This window comes from Sporothrix schenckii, assembly GCF_000961545.1.
Source record: "Sporothrix schenckii 1099-18 chromosome Unknown Cont49, whole genome shotgun sequence".
In the NCBI taxonomy this organism is placed as follows: domain Eukaryota; kingdom Fungi; phylum Ascomycota; class Sordariomycetes; order Ophiostomatales; family Ophiostomataceae; genus Sporothrix; species Sporothrix schenckii.
In genome coordinates this window covers 2914917-2934522 of record NW_015971150.1, presented here as the reverse complement: position 1 = coordinate 2934522, position 19606 = coordinate 2914917, and the positions used below count along the sequence as shown (strand labels likewise).

The following is a 19606-nucleotide window of genomic DNA, read 5'->3' as shown; positions in this document are numbered from 1 at the left end:
TCTGTTTTGGTATCACTCCAACGTTGCCGGTACACCCGATAGAGTCGAGTCGCCACTTACATACATGGCCAGCCGGATGTCGCCCTCTCTTGTGCAAGTCGCCTCTCTTTTCGACTGATCACAACAATAGCGCACCACAAAACGTGCTCCCAACATTCCATTCTTTTTCTTCGCTCTTGCTTTCCCCTCTTCATTTACACCTCGTGCTCCCTACACATAGGCATAGGGCCAAGAAAAAGGGCCAGCCGAAGCCTAGACCTTTCCCCTACGTTCCTCTATTACTCCGTAGAGTGGCCGCCCTTTGATGACTTTCAGTGGGCTGGGCATTCTTCTCTGGAATTTCCTGCATCTTTTTTGCATAGTTTTCTAGTTCCATTTTTGCCCTCCATTTGGCGAGAGCTTTCTGGTTTATTGACTTTCTGACGCTTTCGGTCATTCTTTTGTCAGTCATTTTGTTTTTCTTCGCTTTTTTTTGTTATTATATCCTTCCCTCTCAATTATCGACGTTTGTTTGCCGTCAACATCCCCTCCCCTCTCCACCCAACTGCTTCCCGGGTTTCCGCAACCTCTCGATATTAAACGAAACGGAAACAAAATAGAGACGGAACCGGGCGGGTGAATCGGCCTTTTTCTTTTCCTTCTCTGCGGCTTCTTTACTGCTTCTGACGTCCTGCCGCCCAAAGCGGCACCTCACGCCTCTCTCGCACGCACGCACACACTGCCTCCTCGACGAACACGGCCTGGCGAACCCGTCTCTGCGTCTCACCCAGATTGAGTTGCAGGCCATCGCTTGCCTCCACTCGCCCTCTAGGAAACGGCTTGCGCTTTAGTTTCCTGCGAACGGACAAACAAAACAAGAAAATACCCGCGGTACTGTCGCCTCTCAGAGCATCATCTACTCAACGAGACCCGCCGCATTGGCCTGCCTGGACGAAATTTTCCTTAGACAGCCTGGTGCTGAGGAAAGAGGCGAAGCAGAGTGGGTGCTGTATAACAGACGCCGGACACGGCCTGGCTCATCCTGCTCATCCTGGCCCAACCTGCTTCTCTCCTGACGTGCCCTGTTTTCTGTTTTTTGGATCCTGGATCTCACTCGCGAAGTCTCTTTAGGTCCATCGGCCCGCTCCTACCCCCAGCCTCGTTTTTTGTCATACATTTTTGGTTTTATTTATTTTTGGTTTTCTATTTCAAAAACGGGATTTTTTTGCACATCTAGCTACTGGAGACCTCGACGGCCTGGCCATCGGAACCTGGGAGCTCTTAAAACGCCCTGGTATCCAATTGGCATCCTTTTCACAACCATCACTCTCTTCACACACTCTCCCACCCGAATCACACAAATGGCTGTGCCGTCAAGTATTCCGACTGTGCTCGGTGCACTAGCCGCACTCACCACGACGGCTCTCGTGGCCGTACATGCCATTCTTGCACACGAGCTGACAAGCTCTGCGTCATCATCCACAAGATTACTAGCAATCGTCTCGGCTGCGCTTGAAGGTGTTATTTTTGTCATTGTTTCTGCACATATCTTCGTCCACCTGCGAAACTTGCGGAACAAACAGAGCACAGCAACTATTTCAACATCAGAAAAACAAACCATTCTGTCACCATCAACAAAACAAGGCGTTTGGTTTGGCTTGAGCATCTTCTTTTGCACAGTTGGCGCGACTGTCTCCGCAGTTGCTCTGGCTAACCTTCACAAGTCTGTCCAGCATGAACAGAAGGAGGCGATTTTCGGTTCCAGCGCTGTTCCCTTCCTCGCAGGTGCTGCTGTCACATTGGGCATCGGTTTTTCTGCCCAGCTCCTTTTCCTCATCTTTACGCTGACCGTGGCTCGCTCAGCTGCTGTTAACGGCCATATGGTTCGGTCAGCTTCACTCGAGACGGGCCGCACCAACGGAGGTGTCAGTGGCATCAGCAGTCGGTCCAACAGCAGCGGCAGCAACAATAACATCAACGCCAGCACCCGATCCACCTCATCAACACGGGTCAAGTCTGTACCCTATTGCCAGACCAACAGCCCTTCCAGTGGCCGAAAGGAGACAAAGGCCGCGTCCATCCTCTCACGCGGTCGAAGCACCAGAGACGTTGAGGCTGATCTCCGCACGCCGCCCGGATCTAGTGGCGGCGGCTCAGATACCATGGCCTCCATTCGGACGTCCTTTTCACAGGTCATTCGCCCCATTACATCTAAGACCCGCTTGGTTTCACCGAACAGCGTCAGCAGCGGCCTGGTGGGCCACAGCGACACCAGCATCAGTGGTACCAGCAGTCAACGGTCGTCAGCATGGCGACCTATTTCTCTGGCCGGCTCCTCTGCTTCCCCTGCAAGCACATGCGCATCTCGCGAGCGTGACGTGCGCCCGAGCATTGAGGACTTTGATTCTTGGGACACGTCCGCGGTGGACCCGCAGAACCGCCTGACTGTGCTCGAGAGCTCTACGTTACCAGCGGCCATTGCCGGCCGTTTCTTGGAGACCATACCTGCCAGCCCCACAACCAGCCGCAGTCCGAGCCCTGGAACGCCTCTGGACCTGGAGCCACCACGGTCCCGTCAGCGCCGGAGTCGCAGCTACAGCCCGTCTGCATCGTCCATGCACTCAGCCAGCGGAGCGCGCCTGCGGTCCCAGTCCCATTCCCAGTCACCGCCACCGCCACCTGGAGAGGCCCACATCCACCCCCTCTTCCGTTCCGACTCGCCGACGCCTCCGCCAGCAGTGTCTGCCGGAACTGTTGTGACTGCCGCGCCGCCCAATGCCAGCCAGATGACTGTTACCGACGCACAGAGTCTGCGGACGTTGAACCGCATGCGCAGCGGCAGTCTCCCGGCCGTCTCTAGTCCTCTCAGCCGCCAGGGCAGCTTCGACGACTTTGGCCTGCGACGCGGCGGTGCGCTTTCTGAGCGGCCGCACACTGGTATCGGCAACGGTCATGAGCTGCGGGAGGAGGACGGCGACAGCGTGGGCGTGGGCGCCGGCCACAACGATGATGAGGATGACGCGGACCGTCGGTCTCGTGCCGACAGCAACACTGAGCGCAAGATGACGCCGCCCATTCCGGAGTGGATTCTTAGTGCTGGTGCCCGCACAAGCTTGTCGGGTTACCAAAGCCGCAAGGTGCGAGTCCAAGATGGCGCGCCCTGCTAGATACACTTGCGACGAACAACACTGAAACGAAACACGACCTTCACACGACTTTTTCACGACTCTCATTTGATCCACCTTCACGGGCCTTAATTTTTCTTTGTCATTTGCCTATTTCTTTTCCTTCTCTGTTTCTGGCTGCAGGTCGTCTTGTAACGCATTCGTTTGTAGACACGTTCCGGCCAATTCTGATTGGATGTATTTACGAGGAGCTGGGGAGTTTTTTCGTTTTTATCCTGTATACCTTTTGGGGTCCAAGGCTGGGTTCAAAGACTCGGGGATGCTTTTTTCGTCTGTTTGGGAATGATTCCGCTGATTGGATGACTGTTTTGATTGGAGATACCACTTTCTTTTATATCGTCTCCTCTTTCTGGCCCTGTCCGTACGACGCGACCTTGTTTGTAGTAACATTGAAAACCAATGCAAATATCAATATGTCGTGCAAAGTATGTCGGCGCGAAGGTGACTATCAACAGTAGTCGCCGTTGGGAGAGGCGATAAGCGACCAAAGGAATGATACTTTGAGAAAAGCTGTATGTAATTACGCAGTGACGTGTTGTATCTCCTCAAAGGTGGGGTATTCAACCTTTGCGCTCCAGCTCTTTTTGGCTACATATTCTGCAAACATGGTTAGGCTGCGGGTAGGTTTCGTCGTGCAAAGTGCGCCAGAGCGGTAACAGGCAGCTAATCTGTTACGCCATTGGAAAAAAAATACGCTTTCGCCTCCGGGACCCGTAGCCAGCAAATAAGGCGGCAGGTAGGGCAGTCGTCGGCCCCAGCCCACTGCACCAGGCTTCCCAGGAGCTGCGCTGGCCGCCTTCCTTCCTCCAACTACTTCCCCTCCATCAGCATTGCCTCTTCTCCGTAGAGTTGCGCCTGCCTATTTCTGGTCGCTTGCCCGCGGGCTCTCCACTTGCCTTTTCTGCCTGTCATAGGGCGCCCCTTCCTTCATCTTTACCTCACAAACTCGCTTTCCTAAACCCGACTCTGACAAGTCACTTCTCCAGTCTGGCAACAACGACCACGACTGCTTTTCCATCTTGTGCCGGGTCCCTCCTTCCCTCCTTTCCTTCATCAACTTCCCTTTGGTCTCGCTCATCCATCTTTCTCGCCAAACTCGCGATCCCTCGCTTTTCTCGCATCCTCGTCGGCTTTTTTGCCTCACAGCTATCAACACCCCTCACCCACCTTTCCCCGTCCCGCCCTCTCCCAGTTGCCCACCATGAAAGTCACATTCAAGGTACTGCCGCACTCGTCTTGCACCCTGTCTTCTCCGAGCTTGTACAGCATACTAATTTTGCTCTCTCCTTCCCAACAGGATCTCAAGCAGCAGAAGTTTGTCATCGAGGTCGATCCATCAGAGACGGTGCGTTTTTGCTCTTCCACGGCGCCGAGCCAAGGCTTCCTTTGCTCCCTGCGCTCTCCGCCGATACCTCCCCACGTCACCCATGACCAGAAAGCAGATTCCGTTCCGGCACCGGCGCACTGCCAGGCATCGCCGCATGTTGCTCAGTGATGGACAAGCTATCTTGCAACCGAAGTTGTTACCATGTTCCTCCCGTCTAACTTATTGGTTGCTGCTGTAGATTGCCGCTGTCAAGCAAAAGATTTCCGACGAGCGCGGCTGGGAACCAAAAACGCAAAAGCTCATCTACTCTGGTACGCATCCAATGCTTGTTTCCTATGTTCCTCCCGTAACTTCGACACTGCATGGCCTCAATGTGACTAAAAGACTAACCTTTCGTGCCCTTTTCCCTCCGCATCTAGGCAAAATCTTAAAGGATGAGGAAACTGTCGAGTCGTACAAGATCGAAGAGAAGGGCTTTGTTGTCTGTGTTGTGAACAAGCCCAAGGCACCGCCTGCCGCCGCCCCTGCCGCCCAGTCATCAACAGCCGCTGCTGCCTCGAGCGCCTCTGCACCGGCCCCCGCCACGCCAGCCCGCAGCGCCGGTCCCGCCGCTACACCTGCTGCACCTGTCGCCGCAGCTGCTGCGCCATCCGGCGCGCCAGCTGCGACGCCCACCCCGGCCGCCCGCGCCAACGATGCTAACTACACGGACCCCAACTCCTTCTCCGTTGGCCCGGCTCTGCAGGAGGCCATTGCCAACATGGAAGCCATGGGCTTTGAGCGCAGCCAGATCAACGCTGCCATGCGCGCTGCGTACAACAACCCGGACCGCGCTGTTGAATACCTGCTGACTGTGAGTACCGCCATTTTCTTGGCGCCTTGTGGCACGAAGCTTCAAGCGCATGTACTGACGTACGTTAGGGTATTCCCGACAACCTGCAACAACAACAACAGGCCCAACAGGCGCCGGCGGCACAACAAGCAGCACCTGCTGCTGCTGCTACCCCCGCTGGCGATGCCTCGACGGATGAAGCTACTGCTGCTGCAATTGCCGCCGCGGTTGCTGAGGGCGGCGACGAGGACGACGACGGTGTGAACCTGTTCGATCTGGCCGCTCAGCAAGGTCGTGGCGGTGCCGGTGGTGCCGGTGGTGCCGGTCGCGGCACGAGTGCGGCAACCGCAGCAGCGGCTGCCGCTGCAGCGGGTGGCGCAGGTGCGGGCCAGGGACTTGGTAACCTCGACTTCCTCCGCCACAACGCTCAGTTCCAGCAGCTCCGGCAGGTTGTCCAGCAGCAGCCGCAGATGCTTGAGCCCATCCTGCAGCAGCTCGGCGCTGGCAACCCTCAACTGGCCCAGCTTATCGCGCAAAACCCGGACCAGTTCTTGAGCTTGCTGAGCGAAGACGGCGACGACGATGACGCACCGCTGCCGCCTGGCGCCCAAGCTATTGCCGTTACCGAGGAGGAGCGTGATGCTATCGAGCGCGTATGTTTCCTTTGGTTTCCCTTTTCTTCTCTCATGATGCCCCTTGTACTGACGTTTGGTCATATTCAGCTTTGCCGCCTTGGTTTTGACCGGGATCAGGCCATTCAGGCCTACTTTGCTTGCGATAAGAACGAGGAGCTGGCTGCCAACTTTTTGTTCGACCAACCCGATGACGACGAGCCGACAGCCAACCAGTAAACGAAAGTCGATGCGGCTCACCTATGTCCGCTGTCGGATGACAGAAAGTACAAAAAAAATAATGGCAGTCGGTTGAAATACCCAGTAGAGAGTGTCAATCAGAGGTGGTGAAACAATTTGGACGATCGAACATGGAAATATAAACACATGCTCGGATTAGGAATTGAGAGAAATCATCAGTCGGGCCAGCATGAGCAACCCCCAAAACGAGACAAAAAAAAATTGAAACGAGAATACACGACGTGCACCACGAGCACAAATCGGTTGAGAGGACAGAGGAAAGCTGGTCCCATATTGGATGGGCCTGTTGTTTGCTTCGCCTTTCGTCTTCCTTGCCACCAATGCGGGCCGGTAGAAAGGAGGATCATGGGAGGGAGGCATGGATATGTCTTTTGCACTTTCTTTGGTGTTACGTCCGGGCCGCTCTGGATTATAGTTATATCCCCGAGCCCTATTATGACACGTTCACTTCTTCTTTCGTATATGTCAGCCTCACGCTTCACATATGTTTCTCCTGTAACTTGAGTAAATGATGGATTTTGAATTCGATCTTGAAAAGGCTACAAATACGCACCAGGCATAGGCTTGCATACTGTCTACCTGCATGCCTCTGAGCCTGCGCGAAAAAGGATGAAAACAATAAATAACTAGAATGCGGGTATCGAACTCCGAATATCTGTAACAATCAGAGCATTGCCGCCTCTGGTGTTCATCTGCTAACACGTAATACAAAACAGTAAAAGTACAAATGACTGACAACGCTGCAGGTTGTGCGTTGTGACGACCGTCTTCAGCTCATGCGCAAGTAAACCTATTGCCTTATATGCCAAAACCTCCGGCTGCGGGTTGCCGCGGTGCCTTGCTGCGGCCACGGCCTGTCTTTCCGTTCCGGCAGCCCTTGCCGCCGACAATCATATCCGTCGCATCAATCTCGTATTCATCCCCACCGGCGCCACCTCCACTACCGCCACTGGCATGGGTTATTGTAGAGTTTGCGCCGTTGTTTCCACCGTTGTTGGCACCATTGCTGCCAGCCGTGCCGCCATTGCGCGGGCCAAAGAGTGCCTCTCGTTTCTTGCGCAGCGCCTCGGCCTGCTCGTCGATGATGCGCTGTTGCTCTGCATCGTGCTCGGCCTGGCGTAGCGCATACTCGGCGTCAATTGTCTCCGTCGCGTGCAGCGTCACGCCAGTCCGCGCCATGTACTCGTCGACGTCAATGGCGACCTTGTTTTGGCCTACCAGCGCCTCTGTGATGCGCTGTGGGTGCAACTTGTCCTCGCGGTTGAACTTCATCTTGATGTGGCGGCGCGACTTGCCCGGGAACCACTTGCAGATCAGGTCGAAACTGGTGCCGAACATGCTAAGCGCACGGTAAAACAGTTCCGTCTCGGCCTCGGTCCACGCATTGGGTCCACGCAGCTTGCCGGGCTTGAGGTACGTGTTGGACGTTGTCTGGCGTGTAAAATCGTTCTCTTCCACCTCTTCAAGCTCGCCTGCCTCGGCGGCAGCGGCGGCGTGGCGATCGTGCACCAGCGACGCCTGATTGACGACGATCGCACCGTCAATAATCTCAAACTGCGGGCCCGTGACGGCTTGCGATGCCTTCAGCTTGGAGTTGGCAAGAGACTTCGTTGCAGCCGCCAGTACTGAGGCTGCAGCGGCGGCGGCCTCGCTACCATTCGGGGCACCTGCGATGACGGCGGCGGCCGTGTTGCTTCCGCTCGCCTCGTCGCCGAGAATGGAGCCTTCGCGGCTGCTGTTGTTTGTTGATAGCGGACCGCCATCTTGGCCCTGATTTTTCTTGCTCAGCAGCCGCTCCCGACGGTACAGCCGCCGCTTTTCGCGCAGGCGGTCCACGAGCTCGTCGTGCCGGCTAAATTTCTTGCCAATCCGCAGATCCTTGGTAAGGTCCTCCATCTTGAGCTCTCGGTGGTCGACAGTGCGTGTTTCGGCATCCTCAGGTGTTAGTGACCGCTCTCTGCGGATGCGTTTGGGCGCCGTCGTGGCTGTTATTGCCTCTGGGGTGCCTTCTGCTGGTGTCTCTACAGATGCGATAACTCCGCCATCGGCAGCGGGAGCCGCAGCTGCCGGAGCCGCACGTTTCTTGCTCGCAGCAGTAGCCCGCGGTCGAGGCGCTGCTTCGCTTTCTTGGCCGACAGCTTCGACCGCGGTGTCCCCAACCGGCTTTCTTCTCGTGTATTTTCGCTTCTTCGGCGGCGGTTCTAAGGCCGAGGAAGATTCGTCTTGTGCCAAGGCGGCACCCAGGTCGGCCGTCGCTGCTGCTGCCGCCTTATCGGCTGCTCTTGGCCGGCCACTCCGTGGTGCTGTTATTGGGGGGGACGTCGGTGCAGCATCGGTAGCTGAAGTGGCACTGGGGTCCGCAATGCTTGCATCCTTATGCGGGCCCGTCTGGCCCTGGGCTGAGGATATGCTGCGCGTCCGTGTGGCGGTTGCTGCAATATCGGTCATGGGCTCGCTTGTTGTGGTCGGTGTCGCAGCGGCCGTCTCACCGGCCTGCAACAAGTTGCTAATGGTTATTCGGCCCCTTTCTGATTCCTCGTCATCTTGCGGTTGTGTGTCATCTTGAGCGGGTTCTGCCACCGTCGTCCTTCTTGTTGCTCGTGCTTTTGTTGCCTGCGTGGATGGAGGTGTTGGGGGTAGGACCGCCGCAGATTCTTGTACCACTGCACGGGCTGCTGCTGCCCGTGCTGTCGTACCTGAGGCATGGGTCGACTGACGTCTAGTTCGTGTTGATACGGCAGATGGTGCTGATGGTCGTGCGTCTTTCCGCGACGCGGCTGCTCCTGTTTCTGTGGGAGCGGATGGCGATGGTGTAGGGGCCCGTGCCGCTTCCTGTGTCTTGTCTGGAGCCGACGACGCCGCCGGGGCAGAAGCAGAGTCCTGTGATGGCGCCGGGGTCTTGGAGGGCCGAGCAGTGACCTGAGAAGTTGTTGAAGCAGACAGCGTCGAGGCGGCCGCACCGGCACCAGGACGCCGCACCGGTGCTTTCGGCTTGAAGGCCAAGCCACCTTTTTTCTTGAACATGGAACTCATCGTGACCGACCAGAATGTGTCGCCGGGCCCGGGTGAGCTTAGGGTGGCGGAGATCGCGAGGGCATGCAATGAAGAGCCTCTGACTGTCGTTTCGTTTGCGACCTTGTTTTTGTCACTTCCGTGTTTGTGTCCAGCGCGGTCTGGCGGGGCGTTGGAAGGAACGGTTTTGCCGGGGTGCTCTTGCCAGCAAGTTTTCTTTTTGCCGGGAAAATACAGAAGGCGGTGACCGCTGCAAGGGCTCCTGGAGAGGCTAAGGCGTTGTGATACAAAACATTAATGTGGAGACTGGACACGTCCGATCGTTTGCTTGGGCGATTGACTCTGCTTCTGTCCGTCTTGTTGATGCGACACGATCTGTTGCGCTGCGTCAGTCCTCCTGCTTGGCCAATTGCTTTCTACGAGGCCTGGCTTTTGGCCTGTCTTTTTTCGTCACGCTCGGAAGTCTACCACTTTCGCTTATGCACTAAAGCGGGCGTACACGTGACCGTGTTGGTCGGTCAGTCTGGCAGAGTGCAGAAGCGATGACCATTTCTTGATACGCTGCAGCACAGCATCGGCTCGGCCTGTCTCTGGCCGTCCACAGCCGTAGCATTTGCTTTCAGCTTTGTTCTTTTCTAGCATCCTGACTTCGATGCCGTCGACTCGATGTCCTGCAAGCTGCAAGCCCCTGTACCCCCTAGAGCACGCTCCTGCCTTGCAGAATCACTGGCCCCACCCCCGATAAGACGCACTTGCCTGTCTCGCCCCAGAATCGCGTTCGCCCTTTCCGGATTAGTGCAATTTCCAACCAATCCCGGCTCGCGACCCACTTTTGCCGTTCTCCCTGTTCTTACGGACTACTGCTCTGATTCCTCTGGTTTTGCCTCTGGTCTTTTTGATTTTTGCTCCTTTCTTCCCTGTGGCTTGTCTTGAATTCGCCAAAATTTCAGTCTCCTTCCCCCCATCGCCAACGTACATTCTTTCGTTGGCTTTTGCCTCAACAACCTCACCTCCTGGATGCTTCTACCACGCTCATTTCGCACACTCACTCGCCTTGCCTATGAGTGTGCCCACGTCGCCCCCTGGTTGAATGCGCCAGGACTCCATATATTCTCGTGTACCCTTTCTTTTCCCGCATTTCAGGCTGGCCATCAAGTATCTTGCATTTGGAGATCCGCTACCTCTTCCAAGTTCACCTCGTCTTGCTGCAAACACTTTTCGCCCTCCCCAACGCCGCACTAAGGCCCCTTTTCATCGTCATTCAGCATCGCAACTTTGTCTCCTGCCAGCCCGCTTTTTATTTTCCCCTCTCACTTGGCCCCTTGGCCGGCGTCTTGTCGCCTGCCTGACCCTTTTTATCGCGCCCCATTCCACCGCATCTTTCTTCTCATGCCGATTGCCACTGCACCCTCCGCCGTGCCGACTCGTCCGTCCGCCGTCGCCAAGATGGAGGACAGGAAGAGGCCGGCCATCGCCGACACCGACGAATATGCGCCCCCCAGCAAGCGGCAGGCTGTGAATGGCGGCGCCAGCAAGGTCAAGGAGGACCCCAACGGCGAGTACCGCGATGAAGCATGGCTCGAGGTAAGTCTTTTTTCTTGTCACACGACACCACGCGATGAGTCGCATCTTCTTTCCGTAACAGAATGGTCCTCCCTGGATGCCTCGACAGCCTTGGTTCGTCTGCTTTGGACGCTTTCCCCTCGCTTTCAAGAAGCGCTCCTCGATCTGTCAATGTCGGCTTGTCGTCATGCTCATCCAACCATCCTCTATTTCCTTTACGCCATCGATGCAATGAGCACGCGCTGCGGCCTCGCACCCCTTCACACAAACGCACTGCCTCGAACCTCCCCGATGAATTGCTGGACGGCTGCTGACTTACTGCTCTCCTGTAGGACTTCCAAAAAGATGCCATCATCCGCCAAATGAACGAATACAAGAGAGAAAACGCCACGTTGGAAGCCAGGATCGAAGAGATACAAAAGCGCTCGACGTACCATGACGACCATATCCGCATTGCCGACGCATGGGTGCTTCAGGTAAGCCATCGCTAAACCACCACAAACACAGGCGGCTCATCAGTGCTGTTTTACGACTTCCATGGACACATTCCTGACTCGCCCTTTAGTTATTACAAGAGATCGAACTCCTTTGCGAAGGCACTGTCTCCACACACCCAAACTCGAAAGGTAAGCCAATAATTACGACACTCGCGTGAGAATCTGGCCTTGGCCGATTGTTATGAACTGAACGCAACCTTGTCTTCCTTACTTTCTCTCTTTACGCACTGTTGCTAACATATCTGTCCTAGAATTTCCATATCCATCTGCGCTGAGCTTTAAAGACAGCCGCGACTTTCAAAAACATATTGGCGAGAAGACGAAGCTGGTCAAGACACGACTTGAGACCTTACTTAACCGGTTGTCAGGGTTCCGTGAGGCCATTAAGCCCGAAGTTGTCCAAATGGAGTCTCAGATCAAGCATCTGCTGGCTGCACAAAAAGACTACGCGCTGAAGCTGGAGCGGTTGGAAACAGACAAGGACGATATATCACAACAACTTGATACCGCGACACTGCGATATATTAAGGCAGAGAAGCGGATAGATCGAATGCGAAGTGCACAGGTGCAGAAGATGGAAGAGAAGGCTCTGGCGCACGTCACGGCGCGACCAGCACCTGCTGAAAATGGAAACGCCGACCAACCCGCAGCAAATTCAGCCAGCCTGGACGCCCTGCAAGGAAAATACGACGAATCCCTCGCTGTCATCAACAAGCAAAAGGAGCAGCTGGACAAAATCCTCGGCGAGATTAAGACCTTGCAGGACGAGAACACCACGTTCCGCTCGAAGAAGGAGGCCGCCACCGAGGAAGACTATGCCCGGACGGACCTCTTCAAGCAAGTTCGGAGTCAAAACGAAGATATGATAAGGCGGACAAATCACCTCGAATCAGCGAACAAGCAGCTGCGCGAGGAGATTGAAAAATTGCAGACTGATCGGACAGCCTTCCGCACCAAGCTCGATGCCGAGGCCCAGAGCGTGGCTAATGACCTGGAGGACCAGATCCAAGCGAAGGACCAGGATCTTACGCGGATCCGGTCGGCTCGCGACGAGCTGGTCGCTGATGTGCAGATCCGCAAGGCCTGCCAGGACCAGGAACGGACCGCGTTTGAGCACCTAAACGAGCTGGTGGCCGCCAAGGAGGACCGGATAGCAGCACTCGAGAGCGAACTGGGACGGCTGCGCCCAACCGAGGGCGCCGATACGACGACACCTAGCGCTGAGCTCGAGGCGCTCTCCCCTGAAGCGCTGCGCGAACGCTTTGCCAAATTGGAAAAGGATTTCATCTTGATCCAGAGCGAGATGCCGTCTGTGGAGAAGGCGTATAAGAAGGCGATCGGTCTTGCGCAGAAGAAAGTTATGGACTTTAGTGCGTTGGAGGAGCGCGTGACCATGTTAACGCTCGAAAAGGCCAAGGCCGATCAAAAGTACTTTGCTGCGCGCAAGGACATGGACATCCGCATTGCCGAGATCCGCGCACTCCGCCACCAAAACAGCAAGAGCTCCGAGATTATTGCATCTCTCAAGGATGCCGAGGCACAGAGCCGTTCGGTGCTCAGCAACTTTGAAAAGCAGCTGGCCGATTTCCGGCAGGCCAACACGACCATTGCCGAGGAGAGCCGGCAGCTGAAGGCGACAAATGCCGATGTGGCGCGGCGGTTGGAATCTAGCAAGGCTCAGATTGCCGAGCTGGCGAATCTGGTCAAGCAGAAGGATGCGGCGAATGCAGCGATGCGCGAGCAGGGAGCCAACCAGGAGACTGAGCACGAGAAGATCAAGGTTCGCCTAACCCATGTGCAGAAGGACCGAGACAGTTGGAAGTCCAAGTGCCTTGCCAACTCTTCCGAAGAGGAGGAAATGCTCCGAGTAAGTCGTCTGATTCGTCCTCTTTTCATTTTCAAGTATGGGTCATGTCACTAACAGCTTAGAAATTTGCATTGTGCTCGGTCTGCCGTCACAACTTCAAGAACGCCATCATCAAGACATGCGGGCACGTCTTTTGCCAGACATGCATTGATGCCCGGTTGAGCAACCGGATGCGCAAATGCCCGTCGTGCAACAAGGCCTTTGACAAGATGGACGTTATGTCGGCTCACTTTTAGGACCTTGCGGAGATGCCGTCCACAGAATCAAAGATAAATCGACCAAACAAGACACAGCCGACCAAAGCGACGACCCGGATGTCGTCGACTACTCGAACGGAACCGACCCGAGCTGCAATGCCAACCAACTGGAAAATGGCGCCCTTCGCAAAAAACGATCTGATCAATCTCGAGAGCCTCAAACGCTGCGCCAGGTGAGCCTCATGCGCCGCACTTCCCTGCGCAGGCAATGCCTCGCTCTTCACGCCGCTCTCGTGCTCTGCGCCCTGTAGTGTTTCAACGCACTGTAATACAGATGTCGCTGCGGCTGTTGTTTTCTCCAGCTCGAAATCCTGTTGTTCACGCGCCAAACTCACGCACCCATCTCCCTCCAGCGTGGATGGGCCCGGAGAGCTCTAGGCAATGTCTTTCAATCGAGGTCCCGAATCTTCTACGGGCCTTTGGACGTGAACGCAACCAACGAATTACGCGCCACTTGGTGTTATTCACAAGCCATCGGGTGTCATACAGCTTTGCCGATCGCCAATGTTCCCTTGGGCGTCGTTTACACGACGGGTACAAACATAGGATCGTTGTGACAGATGCAACGAGTACAATTGGAAACCTGGTGTTTGGATCATGGGCCTTGACCCAGGATGGAGATGCTTACGACCTGGGGAATATTTAGGGACTCGTGCGCACAGCAAATGCTCTCCCTACTTCCACTGTTTCTACTACTATGATTATTACAACCTTGTATTCATTTCACTGTACACTTTTTACTCTTCTTCCATTTCAACCGAGTACCCTTTTTGTTCGCCTTCTCATTGCCCCCCCCCTCTCTCTACCACTCGTTTCATGGTTCTGTCTTGGACAAACGTATATATGTCAGTTTTGATAGGCTCTTGTCACGATAGGAAGTGTGACGGAAGGACGGTGGCTTTTGTATTCATTTCCCGGTCCCTGCAAGTCGCTCTTCCTGTCTATGTTTCCGATGTTGCATGTTTTGGCAGGCGTCTAGGGGCTGAATTGGTCTGGTTCACGGTATGGGACTCATTCCCCCCTTACCGTCTTCTTTGTCTTGGATCTTTTGAATCATTCCCTTGTATGTACTTTTATAGCAAAATAGGGCGAACCGGGGCGATCCCAAACATAATGCAAAAATACAACGGCGATTGCTGTACGACACAGGCGATTCTCTGTCTTTTGTGACCCGGAGCTCCGTTGCTTTCCATGGCCTGTTTCACCGGCGCTGCGTCCCTCCGAAGCCTGTACTAGGCTGTCGAGCCGACGATACTGATGAGGACGACGACGATGGTCCGGCACCTCCGCTTCCACCCCAAGTACTCCCACCTCGTCTCCCACCGCCGTACTGGTCCCCATAGTAGCCACTGCTGTTGTCCCTGTTGTTGCGGTTGTTCCTGGTACTGGCCAAGTAGGCCGCTGTCGCACCGGTCGCCGCACCTGTCCAAAAACCTGGCCGCCAGCCCTGTTGCTGCTGCTGGCCTCCCCACTGTTTTGTTCCTGGATACGGAGGTGGTGGATCGTTGTCCGGGCCGAAGCCAGGCCCGTCTCCACCTCCTCCACCACCGCCGCCGCCCCAGAATCCACCACCCGGCCGGTTGTTCCTATCTCCTCGATCCCGGGCGCCGTCGCCCATGAACATGGCCCAGAGGATCCACAACGCAATGGCCACAAAGATGCACCAAAACACCCAGTTGAACGTTTTGTCGGCGCCCCAGCTGGTCTTGCGCGCCTCACCGGCCAGGTCCGGGTACTGTCGCTCGCCAAAGTCCGTCAGCACCAGGCGATACTCGACGGCGCAGCTGCCCTTTAAGACGTACGGATCGTCGGCCGAGCTGTAGCCTTCGCAGACGACGTCGGTGCTGCCCAGCTTGAACTCGGGCGGCAGCGACGCCGTGCAGGACCACTGGATGTCCTCGGCATCGTAACCACTGCCCTGGTTGGTGCAGCGCATGGTATCGACCGTGAAGAGGTCGCAGAGGCGCTGGGGGTTGGCCGTGCAGCTGAGCTGCGGCACGGCGGCGACGCGGCGGTGGGTGGTCATTTTCCCGGCGCGCAGCGTCAACGATTGGACCTGTGTCTGTGTCAGGGCACGGTCCATGGTCCGACCACATAGATACATATACATCTCGATCGATTGGTGGAGAGGCGGTACTCACTTTGGACAGGAGAATGGCATTCTTGCTGTTCTTGGACGAGGCAGCGGCCGTCGACGACGGCAATGCAGCCAGGGCCGCAAGGGCCACGCACCATGGCGTCCACGCAGCCAGATGCATGTTGACTAGGTCGATTGGCGAGCCTGTACTCCGTAGCCTCGTTGTCGTGGTCTGTAGTGAGGCTGACAGAGGTGTGGATATTGTCGGAGCCTTGCGATAGGAAGAGGTAATTTGCTATTCGCCACCGACAGTCGTGGTGTCAATGCCAACACGTCAGTTGACTATCAATGGAAAATTGACTTTTGTTATTTTTCCTCGTTCTCAGATGTATACGATATTGGCCGTACTTAAGCCACAGTTTCAATGCGTTCAGTAACACTGAGGACAGCCTGGCTTGAGCCAGGCTTCGATCAGGCTGGCTTGTGGCTGTGACGTAAGAGCAGCCTAGGCGCTCTTTCCGCCACGAGGCTACGCAGCTGAACTGTTCGGACATCGGCCAACGTGGCAAGAACGAAGGAGGTTTTAGTTGGGTGGCGGTAGGATGGCAGTGGCTACCTGGTTGACGCCTTCCACCGTGCAAGTTGCGACTGGTCTTTCGGCATTGGTACACAGCAAAATGAAGGCCTTTTGTCTACATTTTTCTTCCACTCTCGTCAGCGACTCTCATCACTCGCTTGAACCTTGTTTCTTTGACTGAACGGCTTCCCAATTGGGATACATTGCGCGGATGGATCAGCGCTCAGGCCAGGCCAGGCTTCTTTGCGCGTTTCGTTTTCTCTCCCGCTTTGGTCAGTTGCTCCTTCCGCGGCATGTTTACGGTGACAACAGGCCCCTTTCGGTATCTCACGGTCAATCCTATGGGAGCTATTATGTCACTTTTCTACGGATAAAGAAGGAACGAAATAAGAGTATGTGAAGAGACAGAACATTCCGTCGTAAGGTACCCTGAAGAAGTTTTGAGAGCCGCCTCCTATTGGTCCTTTTAGGCCCGCTTTTCTCAGAATACGCTCCGTTCATTGGCTGTTTGGAGAGTGCGCAGATTGTTGCAGCCTGATTGGTCCGTCACTCTAGCGGCCTCCAGTTTTTCGACCATTTGAGCCCTCTCATTCGTCAGAATAGCTTTGCCCCACTGTTCTGTTGGTTTCTGACGTGAAATCGATTTGATTCGTTGGAGGGGGTTTTTATAGGTATGATTTTGTGGGTCCGATTTATCTTAACTTTCAAGCTTTAACTTTACCGTGACCGCATTCTCACCTTCTTTCGAAAATTATTATTAACTTCTATCTTTTGTCAACTGTTTTATTCTCTTAGTTATCTCCCTCTGATCCCCGGCAGCAGGTTGTAGTAGGTAGAATCAGCCCAGCGAGCCGATCGAAGTAATCGTGCGTCCGACGACGGAGCGGGAGGGTTATACTTTTTCACTTCGATTTTGTTCACTTCGATTTTGCCCTCACCTTATCGGTGCACCCGTATGTCCGACGAAGGAGGGCAGGAGGGCCATGCTTGTAAGAGTATGTGAAGAGAGAACATTCCGAGAAAAACAAATGTGCAAACGCACCGAGCGTAGACGAGATTCGGAGTACATTTCTGCTTGCCATCCCGAGTTGCAGGTGCGCTAACGCCGGCCATTTTGGACCCTGCCCGCTGGTTGGCAATTTTCTTTCATCGAAATCGCGTCTGCGGCTTGGGGCCCAAACGAGAGGAAGCTGGCAGGCAGTTTAAAACGCCACAGCGAACCGCTGGAATGTTTTCAGGAAAGTACGCCATACGTACTGGGCAATCCTCCGTACGCAGCCTGTTTTTAATATCCCCAGCTGTGAACTCCGTTCGACTCTACGGCAGTACTTTCACGTTTTCCCAGGCAACAGTCACAACGAGCCGCGCCTTCCCTTGCCAAGCCGTTTCGGCCGCGCCTTACTTTCCCATGTTTAATTGCACCCATACTCAGTATTACAATGCAGCAGCCGCGACCGGGTTTCGGTATCTACGCCCAATTGCGAACCGGGATTGAGAAAGAACTCAAGCACCGTGCTGACGGTTGTCAAACGTTCCTGCCTGTGCTTCGGAGCCTTGTCGCATCAGTTGCACTGGCACCAAAAAGGATGGGCAGTAATACTTGGAACCACACGACGTGCTACGGGATCTGCCCATGCCAATATATCGTCAATTCCAAAGTAAGACGATCCTCCTGCGCTGGGATCCGTACACGTACTCCCTTATGGAGTATGTCGTACGAAATACACACGGGCAGGCACAGGCTGCAACAATCCCAACCGCCCGCTTGCAGTTGCCCCCCAAATAACTTCGCGTGTGGCATTGTAGCTGCGGGACACAGCCTAGCCGAGATTGGTTCCGCAGGGCCTCCTACTTCGACTTGCGTCCAAGCTCGACGCGTGGGAAAGTGGCTTGCTTGATAAGTAAGATTTTGTCGGCCGACACAATACGCGGAAGACGCTGTTCGGTGGGCCGGGCCCACTCCCTCCTTCCTAGTCGGGGTGGATACTGCGAAAGCGAGAACGAAAATTCGCGGATAACTAGTACGACCAATCGTTTTTTCGTATGGGCGGGGGGAGGCATTGGCCCGATGTGTCAAAACGTCGCGAAAAAAAACCCCGACAAAGTAAATCGTACACCAACAGGCTGCCCAAACTGCGATTAGTCGGATTCCCCATGAGTCCGTGTCCCCGAGCAGCATGTGGAGAGAGAGGTACAGCCGTAGTCAGTCCTACGCCAAGTACCCTTTTCTTGGTGTTCGCATCACAAGGGTACCAAGACGGGAAGGTACTTATTTCCTTCCGAAAGAACCTGCAATAGGGTGTTCGGTCGGTTCCAGTAGGAAGAGAGAGGTAAGCGACTGGCGGGCGTAAAGATTTGCTTGGATGGCTCATCGACCGACAAAAACGCCAGTCTCTTGTGACAGCCGACCACCGGGCGAGGCGAGATATGAATCAAGATGAAGGCAAGTCCCCAGCGACGGAGAAGCGTGGAATGTCCGTACCCGCCAAGGGAAAACAAAAACAAAAGATAGAATGGAGTGCCTTACAAAGATAGACGGGGCATTCGCAAGAGTGCTGACACCGTGATTCCGACCTTTTCAACCGTCCTTCGTGACAAGCTGTGCCTTGCGAGGTATATCGTTCCCGCATCTCGATATCACCTCGCCAGCATCGCAGAGTAGCGTCAAGTAGGACTGTACTAGTCGGACAAGGCATGAAAAGGAACTGCCGTTGGTTCAATCAGTTCAAGCGTGCTGTTCCATGTGTCGTGTTTCTTGGTTCATTCCTTTTTTGGAGCGCTGCTTGGCCCGTTCCAACAAACAAACAGCAGGAGCGAACGGTTTGACCGTCTTGCCCACGTCGACTGTAGAATGTCCTGGGCGTAGCGGTGGACGGACACGGCAACTTTCCGTCCTGCCGTCGAATGCTGTTCATTGTTCATAATAGCAATGTACGGCGTGCCTACCTTCTTTGTCTCTTTGTCAAACCAAGCCAAAACGCAAAACCCATTCTCCCAGGCAGGCACCTCCCTGTGGAACCCCGTCCCGTCTTGATTCCAGGCAAGGAAAGAAGCTTCTGTCCGTTCGTTGCCTCTTGCCATTTTACGTTTCCAGTATTCGCCCCCAACGCCTTCCCTTTTAGCTATCGGCTGCATCCTGCACCACAAACCTTTTGTGCCGTTTTTCTAGCTGCTTTGTGGATTGCTTTCCTGTTCGCCCTCCCTCTACTCTCCCTTCTTCCCCTTTTCCTTTATTTTTGTTGTGATTCCTCATCCCCGAACCCCGACGGTTCTTATCTGTCGCCGGCTCCTCTTCGACTCTCTTGTCTTCGCTCTTCACTTCGCTCCTTTCACATCTATTTACGTTGCCTCGCTGTTTGTTTTGTTTGTGGCAGCTCTGTTTACTTTCTTGTCTTTCCTTTCCCACTTCTCCACCTCCACATTCTTCATCCCTTTTCTCACTCAGCGCCTCGACAACACAACCTCACCATCGCATACAGATCGGATCAACAGTTTATTGTGCGGAATTGACTCGACCCCGGACTACGACCGCCGTCCCCCACGGTCTCGCGAGCAAGCTCA

The 19606-nt window shown here is 54.9% G+C and overlaps 7 protein-coding genes across 7 annotated transcripts; 4 read left to right on the top strand and 3 right to left on the bottom strand.

Moving 5' to 3' along the window:
• Positions 1-1340: 1340 nt before the first annotated feature.
• On the top strand, positions 1341-3146 carry SPSK_05133 (uncharacterized protein; the record flags this gene model as incomplete). The annotated part of the gene is made up of 1 exon (XM_016731883.1): positions 1341-3146. One exon carries the CDS (start codon positions 1341-1343, stop codon positions 3144-3146), a length of 1806 nt encoding a protein of 601 aa, XP_016583467.1.
• Positions 3147-4365: 1219 nt separating this feature from the next.
• On the top strand, positions 4366-6174 carry SPSK_05132 (UV excision repair protein RAD23; the record flags this gene model as incomplete). Its single annotated transcript, XM_016731882.1, has 4 exons — positions 4366-4509; positions 4730-5344; positions 5413-5976; positions 6046-6174. The coding sequence occupies 4 exons, from the start codon at positions 4366-4368 to the stop codon at positions 6172-6174; spliced, it is 1452 nt and encodes a 483-aa protein (XP_016583466.1).
• Positions 6175-6993: 819 nt separating this feature from the next.
• On the bottom strand, positions 6994-9228 carry SPSK_05020 (transcription factor TFIIIB subunit BDP1; the record flags this gene model as incomplete). The annotated part of the gene is made up of 1 exon (XM_016731774.1): positions 6994-9228. The coding sequence occupies one exon, from the start codon at positions 9226-9228 to the stop codon at positions 6994-6996; it is 2235 nt and encodes a 744-aa protein (XP_016583465.1).
• A 1368-nt stretch (positions 9229-10596) lies between these two features.
• SPSK_05668 (uncharacterized protein) lies at positions 10597-11005 on the top strand (the record flags this gene model as incomplete). The annotated part of the gene is made up of 2 exons (XM_016732409.1): positions 10597-10791; positions 10853-11005. The coding sequence occupies 2 exons, from the start codon at positions 10597-10599 to the stop codon at positions 11003-11005; spliced, it is 348 nt and encodes a 115-aa protein (XP_016583464.1).
• Positions 11006-11132: 127 nt separating this feature from the next.
• On the top strand, positions 11133-13642 carry SPSK_04972 (E3 ubiquitin-protein ligase BRE1; the record flags this gene model as incomplete). Its single annotated transcript, XM_016731730.1, has 5 exons — positions 11133-11246; positions 11336-11396; positions 11519-13134; positions 13197-13354; positions 13396-13642. 5 exons carry the CDS (start codon positions 11133-11135, stop codon positions 13640-13642), a joined length of 2196 nt encoding a protein of 731 aa, XP_016583463.1.
• Positions 13643-14592: 950 nt separating this feature from the next.
• SPSK_05405 (uncharacterized protein) lies at positions 14593-15649 on the bottom strand (the record flags this gene model as incomplete). The annotated part of the gene is made up of 2 exons (XM_016732153.1): positions 14593-15447; positions 15533-15649. 2 exons carry the CDS (start codon positions 15647-15649, stop codon positions 14593-14595), a joined length of 972 nt encoding a protein of 323 aa, XP_016583462.1.
• Positions 15650-18805: 3156 nt separating this feature from the next.
• SPSK_10666 (uncharacterized protein) lies at positions 18806-19126 on the bottom strand (the record flags this gene model as incomplete). The annotated part of the gene is made up of 1 exon (XM_016736988.1): positions 18806-19126. One exon carries the CDS (start codon positions 19124-19126, stop codon positions 18806-18808), a length of 321 nt encoding a protein of 106 aa, XP_016583461.1.
• Positions 19127-19606: the final 480 nt, after the last annotated feature.